At 39.9% G+C, this 26915-nt stretch overlaps 1 protein-coding gene across 2 annotated transcripts in view; it reads left to right on the top strand.

Annotated features, from left to right (window-relative positions):
* The window catches only part of babam2 (BRISC and BRCA1 A complex member 2), a 137478-nt gene extending 112780 nt beyond the window's left edge, over nt 1-24698 (top strand). For both annotated transcript variants that reach the window (XM_080850712.1, XM_080850711.1), the window contains exons 7-12: nt 559-668; nt 11430-11529; nt 20784-20854; nt 21194-21276; nt 23563-23716; nt 24201-24698. In XM_080850712.1, coding sequence (XP_080706838.1) covers nt 559-668; nt 11430-11529; nt 20784-20854; nt 21194-21276; nt 23563-23716; nt 24201-24264 — 582 coding nt within the window. In that variant the 3' untranslated portion in view covers nt 24265-24698. The remainder of the gene's footprint in view (nt 1-558; nt 669-11429; nt 11530-20783; nt 20855-21193; nt 21277-23562; nt 23717-24200) is intronic.
* Nucleotides 24699-26915: the final 2217 nt, after the last annotated feature.

Raw genomic sequence — 26915 nt, 5'->3', positions numbered from 1 at the left:
ATTGAGTCCCAAAGCCAATGAAGCCAGAATCTTGGACAACAGCTGGTAGCACTGTGTTTTGTCATTGACATGCAATGGCAATGCCGTGGTGGGAAAGGATTTTACAGAAGGCTGTAATTATTTCAAATGGATGAGTTCAAATCGTCTGAAAGACATTTTATTATCAGCTTGCAGTTGTGTTAATGATGCCCAGATGAAACCCTTTGCTGCAGGCTTAACAGACTTTCTGGAACCTTCACACACACCATGTGTTACTCCAAGTCATTTCTGCTGCTGTCCTGAGCTAATGTGGTATAATATACACACTAATTGGGTAAAAAACACACACTAATGTGGTACAAAACACATAAAACACACACTAATGTGGTATCAAACACACACTTATGTGATATCAAACACACACTTGTTCATACCCTACTATCAGGTTGCCTGCTATAGCCTGGCTAGTGTGTCATCTCACTTGTTAGTAGTGAACATATGGGTGTGTTTTGATATCTAATGCTTTTACAAAGTCTGTTCATCCCTAAATGTTATGTCTGTATGTGGTTTTGATTCCAGGACACAGCACTGGACCCAGCTGAAGACGTTGCTCTTCTCTCAGTCAGTTTTGAAGATGCTGAGGCTACCCAAGTCTTTCCTAAACTCTACCTCTCCCCCAGTATTGAGCAGTAAGTCAAACTTCTCAGAAAAACTCTTTACCCTCTCATTACAATATGGCCGATAATGGTTCAGGAAGAAGAGTCTTTTAGCAATTGGAAGGTTGCTAGTTTGATCCTGACTCACCAAGTTTTGAAGTGTCTTTGAGCAATACACTGAACCCCCAACCCCTCCCGATGTGCAGGTTGGCAACTTAGATAGAAGCCTCTGCCATCTGTGTATCAGCCAAGCGCTTTGAGTGCTCTATGGGTAGAAAAGCACTATATAAGAGCAGTCCATGTACCATTAACAATGACTGTATTTGTCCTCAAAAACATGAATGCCATGAAGGTGAACATTATCTGTATTTGCAACACATATGCTTGTCAAAAACAGTGGTAAAATGCCTCTTATGGAAAGGAGGGATCCATGTATTTAAAGAGCAAACAGTCAGTTGACACACCCAGCCAACTGCCACAGCTCAGTGAGTGACTAAAGGACCCAACTTCCCCTTGTGATATTTGCTTCTCCAAAACCTAGAGTGAATTTATCTCCTTGTGTTTTTTTCCAGCCACAACTCTTTTGGAAACTGTCTGGATTGTATGCATTTGTCATATCCTCCAAACTAAATCTGTTATTTGGAATGAGTTAGTTCTCCTTGTTTGACAGCTGGCAGAAGCTGACGCATGCCCACTGTTGCACAAAAGAACGATTCAGATTGTGGACTAATGCACTGGTGCCAAAGTGGGCCAAAACAAAAAGTTAATAAGTGAACGATTTGGTTATAGCTGACCAGTAGCAGCTGAATGGCTCAGACAAGATTACTATGCAAGAATATGCCAATATTGGCGTGGGTTCTGGACAGTGTTTTCCATGAGTGCTTTTAAGGGGTAAACCTTAGGGCTTCTTCTGCTGTTCAGAACAATTTCATTTGTTGTCTTGTAATTGCAGCTTGTCAGACATGTTTTCAAGTGCCCACGCCACATCCTTTCAAATGAACAGTTTTTTTTGTTAATCAGGGTATTTGATTCTGAGCATGTGAAAAAGAAATGTCATCATTTTCCTTATTTATTTGACAAGCTATTTTTGTCCAGACCCTTCCCAAAAACGCACCCATTCTGGAGAATGTATTCATGCTAATGTAAAATGTTGAAACCTGCATAACCTTATACACAATCAGTTTCATCATCCAAATGTGTCTAATGGAACACATTTGCAAATTCAGAGCTATGTGCTGAAATGTCAAATGTATAGCTTACATCTTTGCTTAAATGTTAAATGTTTCACCAAACATTTTGGCCCTCACTGCGGTGGGACTTGTGTGAGGAAGATAGGTCAGGTCTTTATTTTCTGTGGAAATCAAAGTTTTCAGATGAATACTTTCTTGGTACTTTCACTGCATTCCCCAATAGCATAGTGATGCAAAAGAATGGTCAAAGGCGTTTATTGCAACAACATACCAAGTTTGTTCCTGGTATTGACTGTATTCCACGTTAATTCAATTAGTGGGGCTGCTTGCGACTGTCTGTATGTAGGTGTACTGATGCCTCTCTGGGATAGAGATGATGCTCAGGGTTGAAAAAGGGTTGAGCAATGTTTATAATGGTGAAAAGAAAAGACACCTTTTGTGGAAAATGCGCTCATCTGTCGCGGTATTTCCTCTTCTGCCTTAGTCTTATTACTCTACGATAATTGAGTCACCTCACTGCAGCACCGCACGTATATTGAGCTGTATAGGTGGGGTTTGTCTTTTTAATATGTACAAATTAACTCAAAATATCAATAGAATATAAAGAAGATTTGTTACGTAATGTCAAAAACTGAAATCCACTGTATAACCGAGATGTCCACTGAAGTTAGCATGTTAAGCAGTAGTGGCATCTCTCTTGTCATACCACTTTCTACATGATGAGACAATAGTGAGGCACTAGCAAAAACAGCAAGACATTTTGGCAGTCCTGTAGTTAGTTGCAAGCTCATGGGTTTAAGTGAATACCCTGTCAGCCAGCTCTAAAGCTTGTTCACTTAAATGAAGACCTGCAGGGGTCTGTTTGCCTAGAAGAAGTAAACGTAACATATAAGCATCAACACTAATGGTCGCCCAGATAGGTTTCAATCATATACATGTCCTACTACCTGTAGCCTTTAGCCTCTGCCATCTTAGCCAGACATTTGGGTTACTCCCATGAGGGAAAGGAGTTAGGGGGGGACAAACTGCTGCTGACCCAATTTGGTTGGAGTGTAGAGCATGAAATATTTGCTTTCTACCCAACAGCTAGCCATTCCTGCAAAAAGCACCTTTACATCTGTGAAAATTAAACACTAGAAAAAGGGAATTGCAGTATTACATTGTTTAATTAAGCAATAAGCCCCAAGAGGCCGTGGTTTGCGCTGATTTTAGAACAGGTAAGGGGAGTTGTTAGGCACGACGCGAAGCGGAGTGCCATTAAACCCCCTTACCTGTTCTAAAATCAGCGCAAACCACGGACTCGCAGGGCTTATTGCTTTTCTAAAACTGTTACTACAAATATTTGATATGGTTTCATAAATAAAGACAATTCAATTTAAGAAACAATAGTTTAATGATAAACCGTCATTCTTCCGCCACTAAAAAATATAGTTCCTAAATAAACAGTTGCCACGCAACAGCCAGATGGAACACTGGGTATGAAATGCGCTACATGAATGCCTTGCCATTCGCTGCGCAGTAATATGGAATGATATCAGGTCAAATTGTAAGGTAATGCTGGATTTTACAACAGCTTTTAGCCAATCACAATCAAGGATTTGAACAATCAGTTTTAGAATTGAAGGTAAAACCTCAATCTACAGTATTGTGCAGGTTACAGGGATTTAATGGACAGTAAATTGGGGCAAGCCCCCATGTGCAGGATGACTTGTTATTCTGTTTAGTCTGTCACCAAAGTCACACATTTCTGTGTTCCTCATGTCATGTCTGGAGGCAAAGTTGGGAACTTCTTTGACAAGTATAGAAAGACCATCTTTGAAAAGCAATTGAGTTTTGCTAGCGTCAGCCTCTGGACAAGCAGACACTTCACACACCCCAAACCTTTTGGTTACCCTTCCATGCCACCCTGGATCTACTGGCTTTGCTCCAGTGGGGGGTTGGGGGTGGGGCACATGTCAGATTGGATCAGTCATAGACTGCACTGCCTTTGCCCCTCTGCATTAGGGGCTTTAATAATGTGTGTCCGCTTGGAGTTGACCTTGCCAGGGTGGGTGAGTCTGGGGAATGGAAATAAGGAGACTGAAATGGATCTGGAAGTATGTGTTGTGTTGTGTTGTGTTGTGTTGTGTTGTGTTGTGTTGTGTTGTGTTGTGTTGTGTTGTGTTGTGTTGTGTTGTGTTGTGTTGTGTTGTGTTGTGTTGTGTTGTGTTGTGTTGTGGGGCTGTGTTGGTGGGTTCATATGTCACTGAGTGTGTCAGATAACCATTTCTGAACACTTGCGCATTTTATGTCCATGTGTCGAGTATACAGTGCCCTCCGCAATTATTGGCACCCTTAGTGAATGTGCCCAAACAGGCTATGAAAAAATATTTGCTGTTTATCCTCTTGGTCTTTCATTCAAAATATTTACAAAAATCTTACCTTTTCATTGAAATAAAATTATTGAAAGAAAACTTTTTTTTTTAATTAAATAAATACTATCCTCCTAAACAGGTGTGCCACAATTATTGGCACCCCTTAATTTAATGTTTTAAGCAGCCTCCCTTTACCAAGATAACAGCTCCAAGTGTTCTCCTATAATGCGTGATGAGGTTGGTGAACACATGGCACAGACCTGAGACCATTCCTACATAGAGTATCTCTGCAGATAGTTCAGATTCTGAGGTCAACACATTTGCAGATTCGGCTTCAGCTCATCCCACAGATTTTCTATGGGGTTTAGGTCTGGGGACTGTGATGGCCATGGCAAAACCTTTATTCTGCTGTCGGTGAACCATTTTGTGTTGATTTTGAGGTGTGCTTCGGATCATTGTCCTGCTGGGAGGTCCAACGGCGGCCCATTTTAAGCTTCCTAGAGGGGGGCTGTTAGGTTTTTATTTAATATCTGCTGGTATTTGATGGAGTACATGATACCATGTATCCTAACAAGATGTCCAGGGCCTTTGGAAGAAAAACAGCCCAACAACATCAGAGATCCGCCACCATACTTCAATGTGGGTATGGGGTGCTCTTCTGTATGGCTATCTTTCTGTCTACGCCAAACCCACCTTTGATGTTTGTTGCCAAGAAGCCTTATTTTGGTCTCATCTGACCATATAACTCTAATATAAAAGTCTGACTTACATTTGGCAAACTGTAGGCACTTTAGTTTGTTGTTGATTGACAGCAGAGGCTTTTTTCTGATTACCCTCAAAAACAACTTGTGGTGATGTAGGTGCAGTCTGATGGTAGTTCTGGAGACTTTCTGACCCCAGGACTTAACTAACCTCTGCAATTATCCTGCTGTGATCCTTGGAGATTCTTTTGCCAGTCGAACTATCCTCCTCACGGTGCGTGGGGTCAATTTACAGATAGGTCCTCTTCCAGGCTGATTCCTGACATCTCCTGTCACTTTTAACTTCTTAACTATTGCCCTGATAGTGGAAGTGGGTATTTCCAACTGTTTAGATATTTTCTAATTTCCCTAAATCCGGATTTCAGCAGCTTAACAACATTTTGTCGCACTTTGACACTGAGTTCTTTTGTCTTTCCCATCTTGATGAATGACTAAGGGTATTTGGCATGTGTCACCTCATATTTATACCTCTGTGAAGCAGGAAGCCATGTTTGACTACTCAAGAGTTCCTAATCAAACAGGTGAACTCAAAAATGTAAAAAATGACTGATAATAAACTTCAGTTAGATTTTAATTATAGGATTTTCTAGGGGTGTCAATAATTGTGGCACCCATGTTTTGTAGAAAAATATTTTATGTAATGTCAAAAAAATTATTTCTTACAAGAATTTTACTTTGATGAAAAGGTAAGATTTTTTTGAATATTTTGAGGGAAAGACCAAGATGATAAACAGCAAAGATATATTTTTTCATAGCCTGTTTTGGTCACATTCACTAAGGGTGCCAATAATTGTGGAGGGCACTGTATGTGTGTGCACATAGGAAGGGGCGGCAGACTTCCCCTGTGGTTACCAGAATCTACGTTATCTACGCAATGTCAAATGTATTTATTTGGTTGTGTATATATAGTATATGTAGCTAAAGATGGACATACCTGTTAATACAGTAATGCAGTGCCCAGTTTATGTGTGCTTGTGGATTTGTTGTATGCCCCTGGCTCTGCTGTTGAGGTGGCCTTGTTTGCCTTGTGTATCTGTTTCACCACCCTAGCCTTAGTTAGAGGACTGGAGGCAGGCATTGGGAAAAAAAACACTTCTGAAGAATTTTCTCTTTCTCATTTTTTCCCCTGCTTGTTCATAGAACACTCACTCCAGTTAGACATTCCCTCTAGCACAAAGAGATGGAGAAAGAGAATGAGTGGGACTTTAAAGGCAGGAAATATAGTGGAGTGCCACTCTAGTAACAAGGCAGTGTGGAAAACCACACAGACCCTCTTCTCTTTCTCCCTCTCCAATTCTTCCACTCTCTCTCTTGTCCCCCTTTGTCTTACCTTCTTCACCGAGGCAACCCTTGTGAGCACAGCTCCATATCTACACGCCTTATCTCTGGCACTTCAAACAGGACCAACACTACAGTGACGCTGACTGAAGTCTCACTCCCACTCCACGGCTAAACATTATCATGCCAAAAGCTGTCAACACTCCCTCATTTGACAAACATTGATTGGAAGACATTCTGGTTACCCCCGTTCATAGGTGTAAATGCGTATAGGTCAGGTGACTTACTCTACTTCCAATCTTGGCATTTTCGGCTGTTATTCTATTTTTAGCTGTGCATATTTTTGCATTTGTTAGACCTCAGTATACTGAGACTTACTCCTCCACTGGCTTCTCACTGGTGCACCACACAGTATTACATAAAATAAGTGAGTGGGCACTGCATTTGCCTTGATGTATAATGTCAGGTACCTGTTCACGAAAGAACTGTGTGCACATATGAAAACGTACTGGTACACAGTATTCATGCAGGTTAAAAAAATACAGGTGATCACTTATTCAATTCTTTTTTATTTATTTCTATAGCACCACTTACAATTTAAATAGTCTCAAGGCGCTTTACTGAGCCCAGAGCCTGAACCCCCTAGAGCAAGCACTTTGCAATGAAAAACGTCCTTTAAACAGGAAGAAACCTTGAGCAGAACCCCGCTCATAAAGGAGGACCCATCAGCCTGAGGCTTGCTGAACAGAGTGACAGAAAAGGGGGGAGGGAGGCAGGAGGGGGAAGGAGGAGCAGAGGGAGTCAGAAGCAGGCTGGTGAATTCATGCATACATCAGTCAGGATCAAACATATTGGCTTACATATATACAGTACTGTGCAAAAGTTTTAGGCAGGTGTGAAAAAATGCTATGAACTAAGAATGCTTTGAAAAATGTAAACAACAAATGTTTATTTTGTATCCATTTACATGGTAAGACTGAGCACAGCAACAAGACACAACGTAGTTATACTGCATCAGCAGGGTCTCTCCCAGACAAAGATTTCAAAGCAGACAGGGGTTTCAAAATGTGCAGTTCAAGCTCTTTTGAAGAAGACGTTGAGGATCGTAGACACAGTGGTCAGCCAAGGAAACTTAATGCAGCTGATGAAAAACACATCAAGCTTATTTACCTTTGAAATCGGAAGATTTCAAGTAGTGGCATCAGCTCAGAACTGGCAGAAACCAGTGGTACCCAGGTACAGACATTTACTGTCCGGGGAAGTCTGGCCAGAAGTGGTCTTCATGGAAGAGTTGCAGCCAAAAAGCTCTACCCCGACAAGGAAACAAGGCCAAGTGACTGAACTAAGCACGAAAACATAGAAACTGGGGTGCAGAAACATGGCAGAAGGTGCTCTGGACTGATGAGGCAAAATTATAAATATTTGGCTGTAGAAGAAGGCAGTTTGTTTGCCGAAGGGCTGGAGACACACCTGCCTAAAACTTTTGCACAGTACTGTATATAAATTATTTTGTGTGTCAAATAAACCCATCACAAAATGACTTAGCTATCTGCACATTCCGAATAATCCGTATACAAATAAATATGTAAACTAACGAATTGTAGGCTGGATGGCTTCTTCTGGCCATGTGGATGCATATAAAAGGCCTCTGCAGATTTCGGTTCTTTATTCAGTTGAAATTGTAAATAATATATTTTACTCATCCTTATATTCTTTGCTTACTGTTTATCTTTTTTTAAATATTCAGTTAAAAGAAATTATTGTCACTTTAATATATTTAGTTTAGGCTATGTTCTATGACTTTTTACCAAGATGATAAATTAGAGGACTGTTGTTGTGTATGGTACGAACCAGAGGCATCTACATATGTGTTCATGTAGCCGAAGCACTCAACGTAGTAGGCTGAAAGCTGTGTATGTTTGAATATAAATAATTAACATAAAAGTAGCAAGCCTGTGTAGCCTAATGTGACGTAGTATAAATCAACAACAATTATTGAAATATCCTCGAGTAAGAATGAAAAGTACTCTGCATTAAATATACTCCTATAAGTTCAATTCACTGGAAAAAATACTTAACTACATGTCACAGCTCCTGTTTCCTAGCTTATAGGTCATATATTCTAACTTTGTTGTTGATTGTAACATTCATACAGATTGTCTTCATTTGAGCCAACAGTGTTTTGACTTCAAATATGTTGCAGGCAGTGGCGTCGTAGGGGGGGGATAAAGGGGACTGAGTTACCAGGGCCCTCTGTGGGGGAGGGTCCTTGAGGAGTGTGGAATTTTATTTTTCCTTTAAATATTAATATCATTCAAAGGTCCAAATTTTCTTGCTAACTAATATAATTTTAATGTTTTGGGTAAATAAATTGGTTGAATGATGGATTGAATTGTGTGTCCTAGTCTACATATAATGTCTGGAGACCCTCACCCCCCCGGCTCACGCACAAAATGGTTTAGTCCGCCTTCAGTGTGCTTTTTACCTATAGGCGCATTTGACGAATGTTAACGTTCATTCGACTGAGGCAACGGTGCGCATTGAAGATGTCCAAGAACGTTAAATCCGGGTTTCAGAAAAGAAAAGAAAGGCAGGCAAGAGAGAGAAAAAGAGACGAGGGAAAGCAACTACTAACAGACTTCTTTCCTAAGAAAGGTGAGCCCGAATGTGAAAGCAAACACCCTACATTAAATGAACTCATGATGTGGTAATAAAACGAATCAATACCACCGCGATTGTCATTGCTAAAAACGGCATAACACAAAATTAGAAATAACATGCCCTATCTGTAATCTGAGGTAAACTCTAAATACATGTTTGTTTGCATAGCCTTCCACAGTTGCAGAGTGTGTTGCACGCACATCCAATCCAGGTGCAGGGTAAAAAGAGATCCGTAAAAATGAAAGAATACCCACACTGTTGCTGCTGACACCTGACGAACACCTGACGAAGACCAACAATGGTCGAAACGTTGTGCCAATAAAATACACGGGAGCTGCAGCAACAGTGTGCGGGTATTTTTTAATTTTTATGCATAGCCTACCACACCATTGCAATAGTAGGTCTATACTAATTAGAACATTTGGCTAAATTAATATTTGTTAGGCCATAACATAATTAGGCTAATAGCCTAGGTAGGCTATAGTAGTGCTAGTCTAGGCTCAATAAGTTCATAAGGTTAGGCTGTCAAATTAGTTGGCTAGCAAAGTTAACTTGTGAAACATGGCACTCAGTTTCAGAAGCAGCTAGTGATGCAGACCCCTCATCCTCTGACACTGTGGTCTTGAGGCAAGGTGAGCAGTTTAAAATGAAAGTACATCATTTTAGCTATTTATACTGTAGGCTTAATGTGTTTAGTAAATAGCAACACAGGCTGTTCCATCCAAAGGTGACTTTTTTTTGTTGCAATCAGGGTGTGAAGGGGATTTTAAGCAATATAGTAAAAAATGTTCCAGGAAAACATCCCATACTCTACCTTTAAACATGTTCAGTCACACAAATTAGGCTACATTGGAATTGCCTGTAACAGTAATATCTATCAGATGCTTCATGCTTGTAGAGGGTTCTGTCCAGGAAGATGGAGAAAATGTGGTAGAGGATGACACAAGTGAAGGAAGTGATAGCAGAGAAGATTCTGAGAAAAGTGAAAGGGATGAAGAGAGGTCAGAAAGTAGTCAGAGCAGCGCCAGGGAGTGTATGCCAGAAGATCCAGCACTATGGACAGAGAAATTAACTAATGAAGAGAGAGACACAATTGTTCACAGACTGGCAAGCAACATAAAAACAAATAAAATTACAGCAAAAGACAAGGAAGGGAAGCCATTTCCTAACTACCTTCAATTTGCAAAGTTTCACCGTCAGGGGGGAGGGGGCGTGGCACTCTTTTTTGGGGGGGGGGGGGGCCCTATGAACCTACTGTGCATAGGGCCCAGAATCTGGTGCTACGCCCCTGGTTGCAGGATCCACGATTTTACCACTGTTACAACTACCACTCTATGCTTGCATAAGATAGCAACACGGATATATATTTGCTGTTTTGTTCAATTGTAAATAGACTTTTTTACTAACTGTGTTAATGTGTGCAATTACAACTTCCAATTTTGAGCTGTTCGGAATTTTTTGAAAGTTTTTTTCTACCAAGCATGCAAATGCTTTCTGACATTCATAAATTAGCAGCATCGCTAACATGCTTTACATAAAAGCCAACCTTTGAGATAAGGTAAGCAAGCCAAAAATGTATGTAAAAAAAAAAAACGTCATTTGTCATTTTGTCAGGTGGCATGATAGCCAGAAACTCCATAGTTGAATAAACCTAGCTAACCAGCAAACTGCTATAAGCGTCCATGCGTAAATATTGACAGAGCTGGGTTAACTTATGTAGGCCTATTCCACGACTCTAAGCGGAGTTCTCCTGTCTCTTCCAGTATTCACACCACAGTTAACCAAAGTACAATGCAACCTAATAATAATAGTAATAATCTGGGTGCTCGGCCTTGCAACCCTGCCAAGGGCCCTAATAATAAATATAGCCATAGGTGGCAATCCTTGGGGTTCAAACAGTATGTGCCAAGTACCCAAAGTGGCAAAAGGTTTAATTATTTTACAGGTTTAACAGGGGCAAGAGGACACTGGCACTTTAAAAAGAGCCAATAGACCTTCAAAGTACTCTTTAAACTAAGAAATCTTTGGGTTTTAGCCATCTTGCAAGTGGAGTTCGAATTCAGCATTTTCAGGTTTGCAACAGGGTTTGCTAATCACTACACCAAGGAAGAGGCTGTAGCATACATGACAAATGTTTATCTAAAGAAAATTATGTTTCAAGACCGTTGTGAAAATCAGACAAAATATGAATAATGAAGGTAATGAATGATCACTTTTATCAGGTTACTATTTGAAGCAGTTTGTGTGGATTGATTTTGATGTTGGGTTCCTTTATTTGTCAGAGAAAAGAGAAATTGCACTACATGCATCATTTTTAGCATATCACTGCAGCTAGTTAAAGGAAAGGTGAATGCACTCTCTGCAGTAGTCCACTATAGCACCTTTCACTGCACCTCTTAGCCGGGTTTCCCCTCGTTCTTTTCCAGAATTGCTACTCAAGATTTTGGCTTCACTCCCTTGTTCCATATTAAATATGATATGAGGATGTCTACTGTGTTGTTGTGTTGTTGTAGTCATTAATACATACCTCTCTCTCCTTCTTTGTCATAGTGCTCTTGGAGGCGCGTCAGCTCTGCACATCCCAGCGTTCCCCAGTGGAGGCTGTCTTATAGACTATGTACCGCAAGTCTGCCAGTTACTCACTAATAAGGTAAGCCTTTTTGGGGGCTTCTGGTTGTTTTTTCAGTGTAGTTAAGCATGCATTTACTCAGTGATTGTTGGCAGGTTGACAAGTTCAGAGGGAATAGAGATTAATTACCCAACAGAGCCTATATCCATTTTCCCCACTTTCACCATAATTGATGACTGCACCTCCTTTAACTGTGTGTGTGTGTGTGTGTGTGTGTGTGTGTGTGTGTGTGTGTGTGAGAGGAAAAAAACACAAAAAAATACAGGACAAATAGAATGTTATCCACTTGGATAACAATGGATGACTGTTCCTTAATTGAGAATCATGAAGCCCTTTTTGTTACTTAATGTCAGCCTTTTTCAGTGCAGAATAGTTTTTATATGTTAGACTTACTGTCTCAGTTTTGGCGTGGAGTTTGATGGTAAGAGCAAGAAATAAATGATTTGCATAGATCCAGTTGGCAACACATATCTGGACATGGGCATGGCATGAAGCCATAGCTATGCTTTTCAATAGGAATAGGGACTTCATATGCACAAAGAATCTGCATCGATAATATAACACCTGATGAGAAACTATCATTTAAAGCTAAACTACACACTTCAAGGATGGATAAGTGTCCCAACATTGTGTATATTTGGTGAATGATTACCAACATTTTATGCTAAATGCCCTCTGTCTAGCGTTATATGCGATGTAAAGTCTTTTACTGTAAACTGGAAACATTTATGGCATCGTAACTGATCACGTCAAAACAGTGAAATAAGACATTATTTAGCGATAGTTTAAAGGATATCAATGACAGAAACAGTGTGTAAGTGAACTTTAAATGTACAATGGCTAGTTCCATATTACTATCATTACCAGGGCCGGATTAAGACATTTTGGGCTAATTACCAGGATGAGGCCCCTATATCGCCCCGACGCACATCATGACACGCACACAAACCCACGCCAGGTGCACTGACACATCAGTCCACAGAACCACTCTATAAATATGATCAGTTTAAAGCCAAGGATAAAATGTATGTGTGTAGTAGACTACACTGTAGACAATAATAAACCAATAATGTAAATGTATACATATTTCCATCCATTCATTCAAAAGCAAAAACAAGGCTAAATAGCCAGGGAATGAAATAACGAATTGATTAAGCATGCCTATTCAGTCAAGCAACAGCTTGGCTCCGTGCCAAGGGGAGGCAGACCAAAAAAACAAATAACGATCAAAGGAAATAAATATTTTCTACTGGTCTGTGATATAAATGTTTTTTTTCTGCATGATTCCAATCATTTCGAGCAGTTTTATAATCAAAATCGCTCTATTTGCGCATGTCCTGTTCAAACAGACAAAAGACAGCAAGACGAAGAGGCAACGACAAGCTGTGTCTCATCTCAGATTGCGCAATACCTCACACACTGGATTGAGCGTAGAACCTATTCAGTCCTGCTGATCTGACAAAAAAAACCTCAGTGAAAACCTCTACACTTATATTGGACCATGACGGCGAAAATGGAAGATTCTATAGCTAAGCTAAAACATTTCACTTAGCTATGTCTAACTGGCTTGCAAATAATTTGTCTACAATTTTCAATGAATTAGCCTAATCTGCAGCGATATGCTTGAGGATAAGAACTCATACATCTTCAATTGCTGAAAGAATTTACGTTTCATTAGGCCTATTTAGATGGAACCAGGAAGCCTGGCTTGTTACCTGCATCATCGTATTTGAAAGCACGTTATTAAAAGCGTTTATCCCTGTCTTAATGCGATGTGGTGCGAACCAAAGCAAAGTTTAGAAATGTTGATTTACATGTATCTTCTTCAGTTTCACTTACTTTGCACTTGAGGCCTTTTGCGATAAGAGGGTCACGGTCCACGGACCAGTTTTTTGGCCCCACTCTCGTGCTTTCTTTGACCAGACATTATACTTTTTTTCACTCTGAATGTTTCTAATGTTATGCGCGGTGACGTTGACTCACTCAACATCGGGCAACCTGAGGCCCCCTGGTGGCGAGGCCCGGGGCTGCAGCCCCTAAAGCCCATTGTCTTAATCCGGCCCTGATCATTACTATAAAAGTTGTTGAATACAGTAGAAATACATGGATTAAATTGAAATTGAATCCATGTATTTGTACTGTCTTCAACAACTTTTATAGTAATGATAGCAATATGGACGTTCAAGAAATAGAATATGACGTTCAAGAAAAAGAACTCTAAACTCAGGCATCTGTATTGCCTTTGCAAGGATATCTGAATAATAGACATGTAGACACACATGGATCTGACCTGAATAATGTGTGACCAGATTTTTTTTGAAGAAATATTTTTTGTCTCTACAGAGATCAAAGTGGCATCCATCAGTTTGCCGGCAGAACAGTGTTTGTCTGTCATGTCATCTGTCCTATGCTAGGCACTAGAGCACGTCTTTCAAGACTAGATAATAAAATGATCCTTGAATGTATATGGGCCATTCTACCGAATTGGTGCAAAGTCAGGTTGGAAATATTTAGAATTTTTTTATGTTAATGTAAAAAAGTATAAGTTCAATTTATACAATTCATCTGTTTCGGTAGTGACTGCACTGTTTCGGTAGTGACTGCACTGTTGGATGGATGTTCATTTCTCTCCCAAAATCTTCCAAAAGGTGCTCTGGGCCGTCCTTTATTCCACACAACACATTTATTTAAAAATGATGGGATTGAACTACTTACCATTTCATTTGGTCACTACCGAAATCATCAGGTCACTACCATATGTTTCGGTAGTGACTGTTTCGGTAGTGACAATTCTAGCTAACTTTAAGCATAAATAAAGAATTCTAGCAAGCACACGGCTTGCAAACAAATCTTTGAAGAGGTGTACACACATACAAACATAAGATTTTGCATGAAACCCCAAAAGGTTTACTTAATTGAAGAAAACATGGGTTTCGGTAGTGACAATTCTTAAGGTTACACGTCGATTTTCAGACTTTGGAACACATTTAATATAAAAACTATGGGATTTAGCTACTTACCATTCAACCATGAGGGACAGGGATGCAGTGTCACTGCATGGTCAAAAATGCAGGGTCTTGGCTAAAACACAGGTTCAGCCAATGGACTAAAACTCTTGTGTTTCGGTAGTGACATGAAAACTGGGGACATGATATAGTTTATTTATTTAAAAATTAAACCCACAATAAATCTAAATATTCCAAGTTCTGTTTAAACCCAATCATAAAGATCTTTGAAATTTAGATAATTGAAAAAAATCTAAAAAAATTGAAAAGTGTTATTTACAGGCATTGTAATTTAGACGTCAGGGTTGGGGACAGCTACTTCCCAATACAAAGTACCCTATACATGATAATTTTGTATCACTATCTCATTTAATGCATTGGGTTTATATAGACAATACAATTTTCTTAGTAAATATCTATGCCTAAGTACCTAATTCTTTTGTAAATATTTTTTATTGTTGAGGGACTGCATATTATACGAATTCGGTAGAATGGCCCATATCATCAAATTTCATGTGAAATTAAACAGGGAATATACTGTTGCAGCTAACCAGGCACCTCACCAGATACACTCCAGTTAAAGTAACACTATGGCGTTTCTGGAGCCTGCAGAGATGCTCTCTGTGTATGAATGTGCATTTTTCTGTGTGTTTGTGTGTGTGTGTGTGTTTGTAACATTCTGACACATTTACAAGCTTGGTTTGTATGGGCATGCCCAAATGGAAGCTGCTGACTCATATGATGGGTTGGGACCTTTTAGGGCGGTGTGCTATATTCACCTTGTGGGGACAGTGTGCTATATTCACCTTGTTGGGACAATGTGCTTTATTCACCTTGTAGGGACAGTGTGCTTTATTCACCTTGTAGGTACAGTGTGCTTTATTCACCTTTTATAATACATGTAGATGAAATCAAGCATTCTGATTGGTTGAGAGTGAGTCACGGGGTGTACTGTTTTGAGCCATAATGTACTGTACCACCTGCTTACATTTACCTGAGCGTTCCATATCAGTAAGCACTCAAAATAACGGAACCAAGATGGCGTCTCTCCGGAGCCTGTTAGTGGGACGTATTTAATGTGAATTAAGCTATCTATTGACTCTGTTAGTTGTTTATGTGCTGCATGAATGTTGCAGAGTATTGTAGGGTCTTAACTGAAGCTCTCGACCATTATTATCAGGTTGCTGCTAACGCTTAGACCAAATATCCATTGAAACACATAGTAGCTGGTTAGCCTCGCTGCTAATAAGTATAACGTTAGCATGCTGATATGCTCTCACACGCCCCTCCTCATTGAGGCAGAGGTACTGTTTGCCTCCAGTCTCTGGGCTTTTTCCCTGCCGTTTTATGTAAGATCAGCCATTCTAAATAGGTTCTACACATACGTGAAATATATTCCCTATTTAATGGATAGAGAGCAATGCTCCCAGCATTACCCCATAGCAAATCACTTTAGTTGTCATTTCAAGCTTGCTGGAGAAGGCACTTCCAACACCGAGCCACCAGCAAAGAGAGCAACAGTGGTCGTAAGCAATATCATCAGAGACGAAGGGGACATGAGAAACGTTTTCCACGAATGCACCTTTAATGGAGATATCCAAATCAACATAAACAAACGTTTACAACAGCTTAATGTTAGTCTATCGACTCACAAGTCACTCTTAACTTTAGTTAATTAAGTTTACACAGCATACGTTTATTAACCTGACGTTGTTATGCCCAGTGCCTACAAAGCATTTATGATTGATTTAGAATGTTTAGGCCTGTTTAAATTAAATATAATTTTAGTGAAAGTGTCCTATTGTCATTTTTGTTATTTGAATGGAAACTTTTATCAAATGAGCAATGTGAATTAATTAGATGGTGCAAGATCTAGCAAGGAGACCTGGGATGTTTTCAGACGACACACAAATTAATGTCGATCTCCTAGCTTATCAGCAACAAACTTTTGGTGCTAGGCTAACAAACATGATGTTCCCAATGTTGTTTGTCTGTTGCATAGGGACTATTTTCTATAGGCTACTGAAATGCGATACACAACGTTTGGTGGCTACAACTTTTTTGTGCTAAAAGGCAGCTTACTTTTTGCTTACAATTTATGATGTCGCTGGCAACCGTATTATAAAAGCAATAAGGTACTCGAGGCAGTACTGTATCCAGGGGCGGACTGGGGGAAAAAAGTGGCCCGGGAGTTACTGTCAGACCGGCCCACTCAATACAAGTCAGTCAGTTCCTTTATAATATTATAGTTATTAGAGAAATCAAAGCCTGGGCTGATTAACACGGTTAAACTCTGTTTCCATTGTAACGACGGGAAGGGAGTGGGCCGGTTAGAGATGGTGGGCCGGTAAGAGATGGTGATGGGCCGGTGTTTTGGGCCATCGGCCCACCGGGGATTCCCCCGGTATTCCCGATGGCCAGTCCGCCCCTGACTGTATCGTCAATAATGTACTGCTCAAGGGTTTGCCGGCCCTCCGCTACGCGTCGGGTCTAACAACACCCATGAACAGTACATTAGTGACGATACAGTACTGCCTCTCGTACCTTATTGCTTAAGTAGGGACAGTGTGCTGTATTCACCTTGTAGGTGCAGTGTGCTACATTCACTTTGTAGAGACAATGTGATTTATTCACCATGTAGGGACAGTGTGCTTTATTCACCTTGTAGGTACAGTGTGCTACATTCACCTTGTAGAGACAGTGTGCTTTATTCACCATGTAGGGACAGTGTGCTTTATTCACCTTGTGGGGACAGTGTGCTATATTCACTTTGCTAAAGCACAGTTTTTGTCCCATCTCAGTCCAACCACACATCCTGTTTGGACTGTTCCTATGGATGCATTTAAGTCCTTTGGAGGCCATTCAGTAATAATCACGTTCACACTGACCAGAGGCTCTTTCCAGTAGCACTCTGCCTGCACTCCCCCTCATCCCCGACCCCTTGTCCCCAGCCCCACTCACCTGCCCTCTGCAGCTGTCAACAACCAGGAGGGGTACCTTGTTAATATGCAGCCAGGCAGCATGCATTTCAAACTGAAAAGAGTTATTTCCAGCATAGCAACTGAGAAACCTATGCAACTGTTTTTTTGACACAATACCACTCAGTAGAATGAGATCACAGTGGAATGTGCGGAGAATCTCAGGCAAACACATGTATGCAAAATGCTTACATACATGCACTATCCTCTTAAATTAAAATGTTTGTAAACGCTTCACATATTTTTGCTTCATGTAGCAGTGGCGGCTGGTGGTTTTTAAAGTGAGGGAGGAAGGACTGTGCGCCTGGTTGCCATTGGCCTGCTTATTCCGTTGGTGGCATAAGTATGTGAGATACAAGTTGTTTCAGGGTGTTTTTGTGGACTACAGTACTACAAAATAGCAGGCAGGGATACAATTGATACAAAGCCACTAGTGTGGCACCATTGTACTTAAAAAGCTGGTGGGCAGCATATCCTTGGACTAGACAAGGCCAGGAGGAAATGATGCAAAGCCAATTAGTCAAATCAGGCCTACTCTTGATTTTAAAAACTACATTCTAAATTTTAGGCCTACCATTTGGCCTATTTTCCCCCTCAATTACTAAAGCTATTGGTTATTATTTGACTAATTTTATTTTCAGCTGCAATTGTTTTAAGAAAAATTAAGACACAAGACCAAAAGTGATGCCATTTAAAATGCTCTGAATCATTCACTAACATCCTTTTCACAATATTAAACAACAAGTTACAAAGGCAACAAGTAAGAGAACATTATTTCAGAACTATTAACATGGGCTGTTAGCCTAACATTGTTTGTGGCAAATGTGGATGTTAATGGATGTTTCAGAATGTTGGTCAATGTGTAGGCTAATTAGAATAGATACGAAACACATCGAGATCTGAAACATTCATTAACAATTTCCATTCAGAATGTCAGCTGAACGTGAACAGTCAGACTAACAATAGGCGTATGAACGATTTAAAAACAAAATAGTACAGCCGATTGTTTTTTTACGGTACCAGTTAGCATTAAAGTCAGCGGTTTACCATTGGGTTTAGTGACTTGGATTTTTGGAACTGGTTTCCCTGTTGTTTTGATACTAACCTTCTCTCTGTAGCTCAATAAATGAAACGGTTTGTTCAACAAAACATGAACAATATCTTCGTTTTCCATTGCACATCCTCTTTATTTGCCATCTTTCTACAACAATCTTTAAGGGTGACGTGTTATCGATATCCTTCTGCAGAGAATGGTATTAATGTCTAATCCCCTCCCTCCAACGCCAAATCCGTTGTTTATTGGTTAAGCGATGTTGGCGCAGACTCAGACGCTAGGGAGGTCTTTCCTCCCCTGGGCAATGTAAGTGAATGAGCCCCAAGAACCGCCAGTATCAGAGACAGATTACATTGATCTCAATGGGAGCCAAAGGGAGGACGTCCTCCGTGCAGTAATTTCTTGTTACGATAGGGGGTGCTAATGTTATTTTAACTCAGGGAAACAAATTATAATATGGATAGTATTAAATACTGTTATAAAACAATTGGGTTCTAGCGCGTAATTTAGCTGTTTCTGATTGGACGAGAGACGTTCCATGCTATAGGTTATTCGTCAACATACCTACAGTTACGGGACTTTTCACAGCTAAAAATAAATCACTCCGCGATGAAACATTCGCAGTGATGATAACCGTTAATTAAAAGTTTTTAAAATTCCAAACGAAGACGTTGACAATGGAACTATTTTTTGTTGCGGAGAAACAATGGCGAAAAAAAAAAAAAACATTTTTAATCAATAACTTCGTGTTGAAATGTTCATTTGTTGACTGTAGAATTGTTTTATAAAAGCAATATAGCACTCGTGGGAGTGGGGTAGGTAAGGGATAATCCCACGGGTGTTGTTGCCTACGCCACTCGGCCTGGCGGCCTCGTGGCTACGGCCGAACACCACCCGTGGGATTATCCCTTACCTACCCCACTCCCACTCGTGCTATATTGCTTAAATATCAAACTGCATTTTTAAAGGAGTTTAGTCAGTTCAATTACAAAAATACATTTCTCAAAAAGTTTGGGGAGGTCCTTCCTCCGTTTCCTCAATGGAAGAACCTCCTCTGTCATGTAGTATATTCACTGTATATATTGGGTCTGTTGGCTGACACTCAAAAAGAGGTATTAAGATATGCTAATAAAATAAATAAGATATTAAAATAATGATCGTTGTGTAATCAACTATTATTTCTGGTCTTGTTATTCATGATGGTATATTACTTTATAATATTGAACTATTCTGATATTAATTTTAAGTGTCCTTTGATGTTTCAGAAGAAAATGTGGGGAGTGCCTAGGTTTTCTACAGCCGTGTTGCTCACACCTTATTTTTGCTGATTTCATCCATTTTTACCACAGGGTTGTTATCAGTTGAACATGCAAGGAACACTAAAACTACATATCCATGTCAATGTACATTACACTTGCACGCTCTAATTTAAGGTTTATGTATTTCCAGTGTCAGTTGTGCGACAGTGCTATTGTTATTAATAGCTAAAGATCCGCTTGTGCAAAATCTTTTCTGTTCTCTATTTAAAGTTTGGCACAAGCTGTTCATTATCAAGGGTTTCTAACACCACTCCAGAAAACCTGCACAGAACTACGCACATCCATTCCACCAACGATCTCACTCATTGCTGCACACAGAAGGACTCCTGTCTGTCTTCTGCACTGCATAATCTCCTCAATTTCTTCTGGAACTGAAATATGACTCAGAAAAAGTATTTTAGTATCACTGCCATTTTTTTGCATTTGGGACATGTTTACACCACAGTGCCATCCAACTCAGGGTTTGCTGGGTGATTTCTTTGGAAAAGGTAGTGAACAGAACTATCAGATACAAAGCTATTTGTTTTGCTATGTTTAACTTGTCTTAGATCTTGCCCACAACTCCAATTATATTTTTCCCCATTATAAGCTCCCATTACATATGAAGCTTTTGTTGATATTATTCAAAGTTCCTTTTACACAATCCAGCCAAGTTTGGATCAGATTTTTTGCCATTCAGTCAATCGTACAGAACCCATCTGTCATCTGTACCGTGGACAATGGGCTTCAGCATCTGTATTAGTCTTCAGGAAGATTTATCTCGGCTTATCTCTGTTAATTACAAATTTCTCTTACAAAAAGCTCAGTTCTTAACCACCTTCAGTAAATTACAGATTTCTCTTGGCTCAGTTCTCAACCACCTTCTGTAAATTACAGATTTCTCTCAGCTCACTTCTCAACCAACTTCTGTTAATTCCAGGTGCAGTATGTCATCCAGGGCTACCACAAAAGAAGAGAATACATTGCAGCCTTCTTGAGTCACTTTGGAATGTGAGTACTTCAGTGCTGTGTGAATGAGGGAGCATGTATCCTCTGTTGTACCTATCCTGTACAGTGTGGTGTATATCTTAAAAATGTAATAATAATATAACTGTACCTCACAAAGAGTGTGTGTGTGTGTGTCTGTGTGTGTGTGTCTGTGTCTGTGTGTGTGTGTGTGTGTGTGTGTGTGTGTGTGTGTGTGTGTGTGTGTGTGTGTGTGTGTGTGTGTGTGTGTGTGTGTGTGTGTGTGTGTGTGTGTGTGTGTGTGTGTTGAGCTGTCTGTGTGTGTCTGTGTCTGTGTCTGTGTGTATGATGCATGTTGTGTTGAGTGCTTGTATGTGTGTGCAGGGGAGTGGTGGAGTATGATGCTGTGGGTTTCACTAAGCTCACTCTTCTCCTCATGTGGAAAGACTTCTGTTTCCTGGTCCATGGTGAGTGATCTGGAGTCGACTGAGTCAATCAGTGCGGACACATGTGTCCAGTTTCCGATTGTAGTCCGATTTAAATCGAAGATCCGATTCATGTATCTCCCCAAATCTAGATTTCCTGTGTCCGACTTGAGTCCGACTGGACTCCGATGTAGACCCCCGGATAATGTCCGATTCATGTATCTGAATATGAAAATATTTGTTCACTGAATTAGCGCGTTCTGTCCAAAACAGTTGCGTTTCAGTTTAAAAGTTTCCGTTTCGGTTTCAGTATTTCAACGTGAATGAGAGGGAGCACAAGAACTGAGCGTCTAGCACTGATTATCATATCATAGACATATATGATGCATGTACAGCCGCGGAAAAAATTAAGAGACCACTTCAAAATTATCAGTTTCTCTGGTTTTACTATTTATTGGTATGTGTTAAAGTAAAATGTACATTTTAGTTTTATTCTATAACCTACTGGCAACATTCCTACCAAATTTCAAATAAAAATATTGTCATTTAGATCATTTATTTGCAGAAAAATGACAATTGGTCAAAATAGCAAAAATGATGCAGTGTCTTCAGATCTCGAATAATGCAAAGAAAACAAGCTCATATTCATTTTTAAACTACACAATACTAATGCTTACACTTAGGAAGAGTTCAGAAATCAATATTTGGTGGAATAACCTTGATTTAAAATCACAACTTTCATGTGTCTTGGCATGCTCTCCACCAGTCTTTCACATTGCCGTTGGGTGACTTTATGCTACTCCTGGCGCAAGAATTCAAGCAGCTCGGCTTCTTTTCATGGCTTGTGACCATCCATCTTCCTCTTGATCACATTTCAGAGGTTTTTTATAGGATTCAGGTCTCGAAATTGGGCTGGCCATGACAGGGTCCTGATCTGGTGGTACTCCATCCACACCTTTACTGGCCTGGCTGTGTGGCATGGAGCATTGCCCTGCTGGAAAAAACACTTCTCAGAGTTGGGGAACATTGTCAGAGCAAAAGGAAGCAAGTTTTTCTTCCGGGACAACGTTGTACTTTGCCTGGCTGAGGTTTGTAAAAGACCATAAGGATTGAAAAAAGCGGACTGGAGGGTCTTCTAGTTCGTCTTCTCTGATGAGTCCAATTTTCAGCTTTGCCCAACACATGGTCGTCTGATGGTTAGACGGAGACCTGGAGAGGCCTACAAGCCAGAGAGTCTTGCACCTACTGTGAAATCGGACTCATCAGAGAAGACGAACTTAGAAGAACCTCCAGTCCGCTTTTTCAATCCTTATGGTCTTTTACAAACCTCAGCCAGGCAAGGTACAACGTTGTCCCGGAAGAAAAACTTGCTCCCTTTTGCTCTGACAATGTTCCCCAACTCTGAGAAGTGTTTTTTCCAGCAGGGCAATGCTCCATGCCACACAGCCAGGCCAGTAAAGGTGTGGATGGAGTACCACCAGATCAGGACCCTGTCATGGCCAGCCCAATTTCGAGACCTGAATCCTATAAAAAACCTCTGAAATGTGATCAAGAGGAAGATGGATGGTCACAAGCCATGAAAAGAAGCCGAGCTGCTTGAATTCTTGCGCCAGGAGTAGCATAAAGTCACCCAACGGCAATGTGAAAGACTGGTGGAGAGCATGCCAAGACACATGAAAGTTGTGATTTTAAATCAAGGTTATTCCACCAAATATTGATTTCTGAACTCTTCCTAAGTGTAAGCATTAGTATTGTGTAGTTTAAAAATGAATATGAGCTTGTTTTCTTTGCATTATTCGAGATCTGAAGACACTGCATCATTTTTGCTATTTTGACCAATTGTCATTTTTCTGCAAATAAATGATCTAAATGACAATATTTTTATTTGAAATTTGGTAGGAATGTTGCCAGTAGGTTATAGAATAAAACTAAAATGTACATTTTACTTTAACACATACCAATAAATAGTAAAACCAGAGAAACTGATAATTTTGAAGTGGTCTCTTAATTTTTTCCGCGGCTGTATATGTCTATGGGTAGGATCTCAAGCACATGCAAAAGTTGTTGTTGTCCAGTTGAAATCTAGATTCGAGAGACACATGCGCGCGTTGTCCGATTTCCAGCGTAATCCGATCACTTATCCGGGGGTGTACATCGGAGTCCAGTCAGACTCCAGTCGGACACAGGAAATCTAGATTTGGGAAGTCACATGAATCGGTTTTTCGATTTAAATCGGACTACACTCGGAAACTGGACACATGTGTCCGCACTGAATGTGTTTCCAGCATGAGAAGTGCTCCTCCCACACTCTTCTCTCTTCTCCTTCAGTGGACCTCCCTCTTTATTTCCCACGAGACCAGCCCACCCTGACCTTCCAGTCCATCTACCACTTCACCAGCAGTGGTCAACTCTACTCTCAAGTGCAGAAGTCCTACCCCTACAGTCCACGTTGGGATGGCAATGAAATGGCCAAAAGAGCAAAGTAAGTAATTGAATAAATAATCAAGTTAATAAATTAATGGATTGAAGGTTGAAAGCTTTTATCATCATATATTAGTCTCTGCTAGGGCCACATAAGAACTATATCCATACTCCTGATGATGCTGGGAGAATCCATTGACAGGCAGATCAAGTAGCTTCTGTTTACTATTTTGGTCTCCATAATACAGACTGTGTCTTATCACTCACTTGCTGACAGTTCCATTTTGCTTTCTTTTGACTTTCTAAATGCACACATTCTGGTCTCCATCTCTGGTTAAAGACATAGCCCCATAGTGATAGATATTTTCCCAATCAGTATTTTCATTGTGGGCAATTATGCTGTGGTATATTTATAAAGGCAAAAGTTGTAAAGCTATTTGTCTGCTAAAATAAAATAAATCAAATATACTGCTTGCAGAAAGGAAAAGTGAGGGAGATTGAATACTTTAGCATGTCTTGATTCTCTCTTTCTCTCCTTTGTACAGGGCCTACTTTAAGAGCTTTATTCCTCAGTTTCAAGAGGGTGCATTTGCCAATGGAAAACTGTAGTCTTCACCTGAAGCTATGTCTGTCAGTACATGTTATTTGAGTAAAACTTTTTTTGTATTTACGGTGGGGCAATTCCAATTGGTATTTTCTTGGAATGTGCATCTGTAAAATAAGAAGAACTACACATGCTGCACACAGAAGTGTGAATGCACACACAGGGACCACACTAAGAAGAGCACCTGTACACTAGTGTGCAAATGCCTAGTGTGGCAAACGTGACCCGTGAAGACCCCTGGGGAAACTGCAAAGATCCTCATCTTACTGGCTGGAAAAACTTGAACTTTGGAATCTGCACCCCAAAAAAATGATATGTTTTGTTTGATATTTACTTTACAATAAATTAAATATAAATTCTACAGTCTTAAACTTCAGCCAAATTGCTATAAAATGTTTGTGTCTTTCAGAGAAAGTTTTTTTGTCATGTAAGATTTCTTTATGTTGCCTCACACTGTTAATAAAATGCTATATGATGACAGACGTGATTTTCTTCTTCCTTTCAATTGTTCAGTGGGAATTGACATTTATATACCATTAATTGACAGAACATTTTAGTTAATTTAGTTTCAGTTAATTAACAAATATTCCCTGGAAGTAGCCTGTATACAAAGACAAGCAAATGTTTCTTCCTTTACCTTCTCAACAATCTCCATGATCCCCAGTGATTGCACCTCTCACATGGCTCGTGTGCTGAATGCAGTCGGACCATTCTAGCCTTGACCTCATTTCTGCCCCGGGGTTGTTCATTTGAAAAATTCACCACAGAAAAATCTATTTGGAGGACAGTCCCATACTATCCCAGACCTTGACAAGTGCTGTTGTTATGAGCTAGTCATCCAGACTCACTTCCTCTCTGAGGGATCTTGATTTGCTCTTTACGTTTTACACCCTTTGATTAACCATCTGTTCAAATTCATCAGATAGCCTCAGTTTATGTCCACTAAGAAATGTAAAATGGAGTGGTATTTCTTTGAGCTACTGTACATTACTGAAAACTAGTAAAAACACATGAAATTGCAGGAGGCAGAATATTCCATCAATTGATATAACTGACATGTAAACCAAACTACATCGGGAAAGTTCCTTTCAACACCACTCGCATACTCAAAAACGCTTTTGATGGAAGTGGTTGTGAAGAGAGAGAGGCTATTATCAGACTTCTTGTAATTTTCCAATTCCTATAGAAATAAACACATTGTCTGGATGAGGTTAAGTAATTAGCAGACACTTAGACTTAGAAAACATTTAAATGAATGCATAATAATGCTCACAAATATACAAATATATAATAAAACCTTACAGTTGTGTAACAATTAATAAACAAACAACAAAGACAATAATCATAGAACAATAATGTATGTGTGTGTGTGTGTGTGTGTGTGTGTGTAACCTATTGTTAAAAGTACCCCAGAGCATCACATTTACTGTACAACGCTTGAAACATGGTATCAAGCACTCCCCAGCATCTTTACATTTGTTGTGCACTGCATAAAGTGTCTTCTCCGTGGTCCAAACATATCACCTTGGATTTGTTTATCTATAATCTTTATTATTATTTTCTGCCCAGTATGTTTTCCTTTCCTCAGATTAGTCTTTTCCTTTCATATGTCTTTTTCTGTGAAATTCTACCTAGATAGTGAGCATAGCAGGGCCTCTTCACTGTCCATGTTGAGAATGGTGCCTTATGGGTAATATTTAATAAAGCTTCCAGCTGTGGACACTCTAGACATTCTTCAAATCTTTGGAAAACACAGAAATTGCTTGGTGATTCCAAATTATAGCAGTAAGCCGAGTTACCTAATTTAAACTATCTCAGCCAAACATCCAGAATTGAAATGATTGATTTGTTTTCTATGACCTTAGAGTTGTAGATAGTAAGTAAATAAGATAGTGATTAGACATTATGGTGAAATTGCATTTATTTGCAAAACATTTGTATGTGTTTCGCAATAGACACAATAGTTTTGAAATCCTGACGAAATGTTTTGTCCCATTAATTCAAATGTACAAAAACAAAAATCACAATTGTTACTAGACATAAAGGGCCTGATTTACTAACATTGCGACCGCAGCTTAATCTGCGCCTTTGCCAAAGCGCCAAATACTGCACAGTGTTTTGCATCCTATTTATCAAACAAGAACGTCGTCTTGTCATTAGCGCCTAACCCCGCCCATTAGTGTTAACCCCGCTTAAATAGGGTAGACATAGCCAGTTGTGGTTCTACATGGAATTACACCCCGGGCGAGACCTCCTCCGAGTGTCAAACATTGGCCATTCTGTTAAACAATCAAAATGCTTAAAAAAAGTTTAATAGTGGTTTAACAATCGATGTGCTCATTTTAGTAGCTAATGGATTAAAATGACAACGTGAAAATTTGCCGAAAACACACGATAACTGTCTAGCTAGCTAGCGAATAGCTAACGTTAGCTAGTTTTAACCAGAGATAACTTGCCTAAGCCTAGCATAACATCAGTGGTGAAAGTAAGACGGTACTCACAATGACAAAAATGTGAATAATGAGTATGCCTATGACCATGCGGGCTTAGTTTATTACTTTAGCAGAGGAAAATTCCAACCTAACAAGTTCCATTTGGGAGACCCAGAGGTAAACTGTCCCCCGCGCCCCCTCACCTTCCCCCTCACACTGGATCT

The sequence above is a fragment of the Sprattus sprattus genome (assembly GCF_963457725.1).
Source record: "Sprattus sprattus genome assembly, chromosome: 13".
In the NCBI taxonomy this organism is placed as follows: domain Eukaryota; kingdom Metazoa; phylum Chordata; class Actinopteri; order Clupeiformes; family Clupeidae; genus Sprattus; species Sprattus sprattus.
Note: the sequence above shows the minus strand (reverse complement) of the source record. Positions and strands in the feature narration are given on the sequence as shown.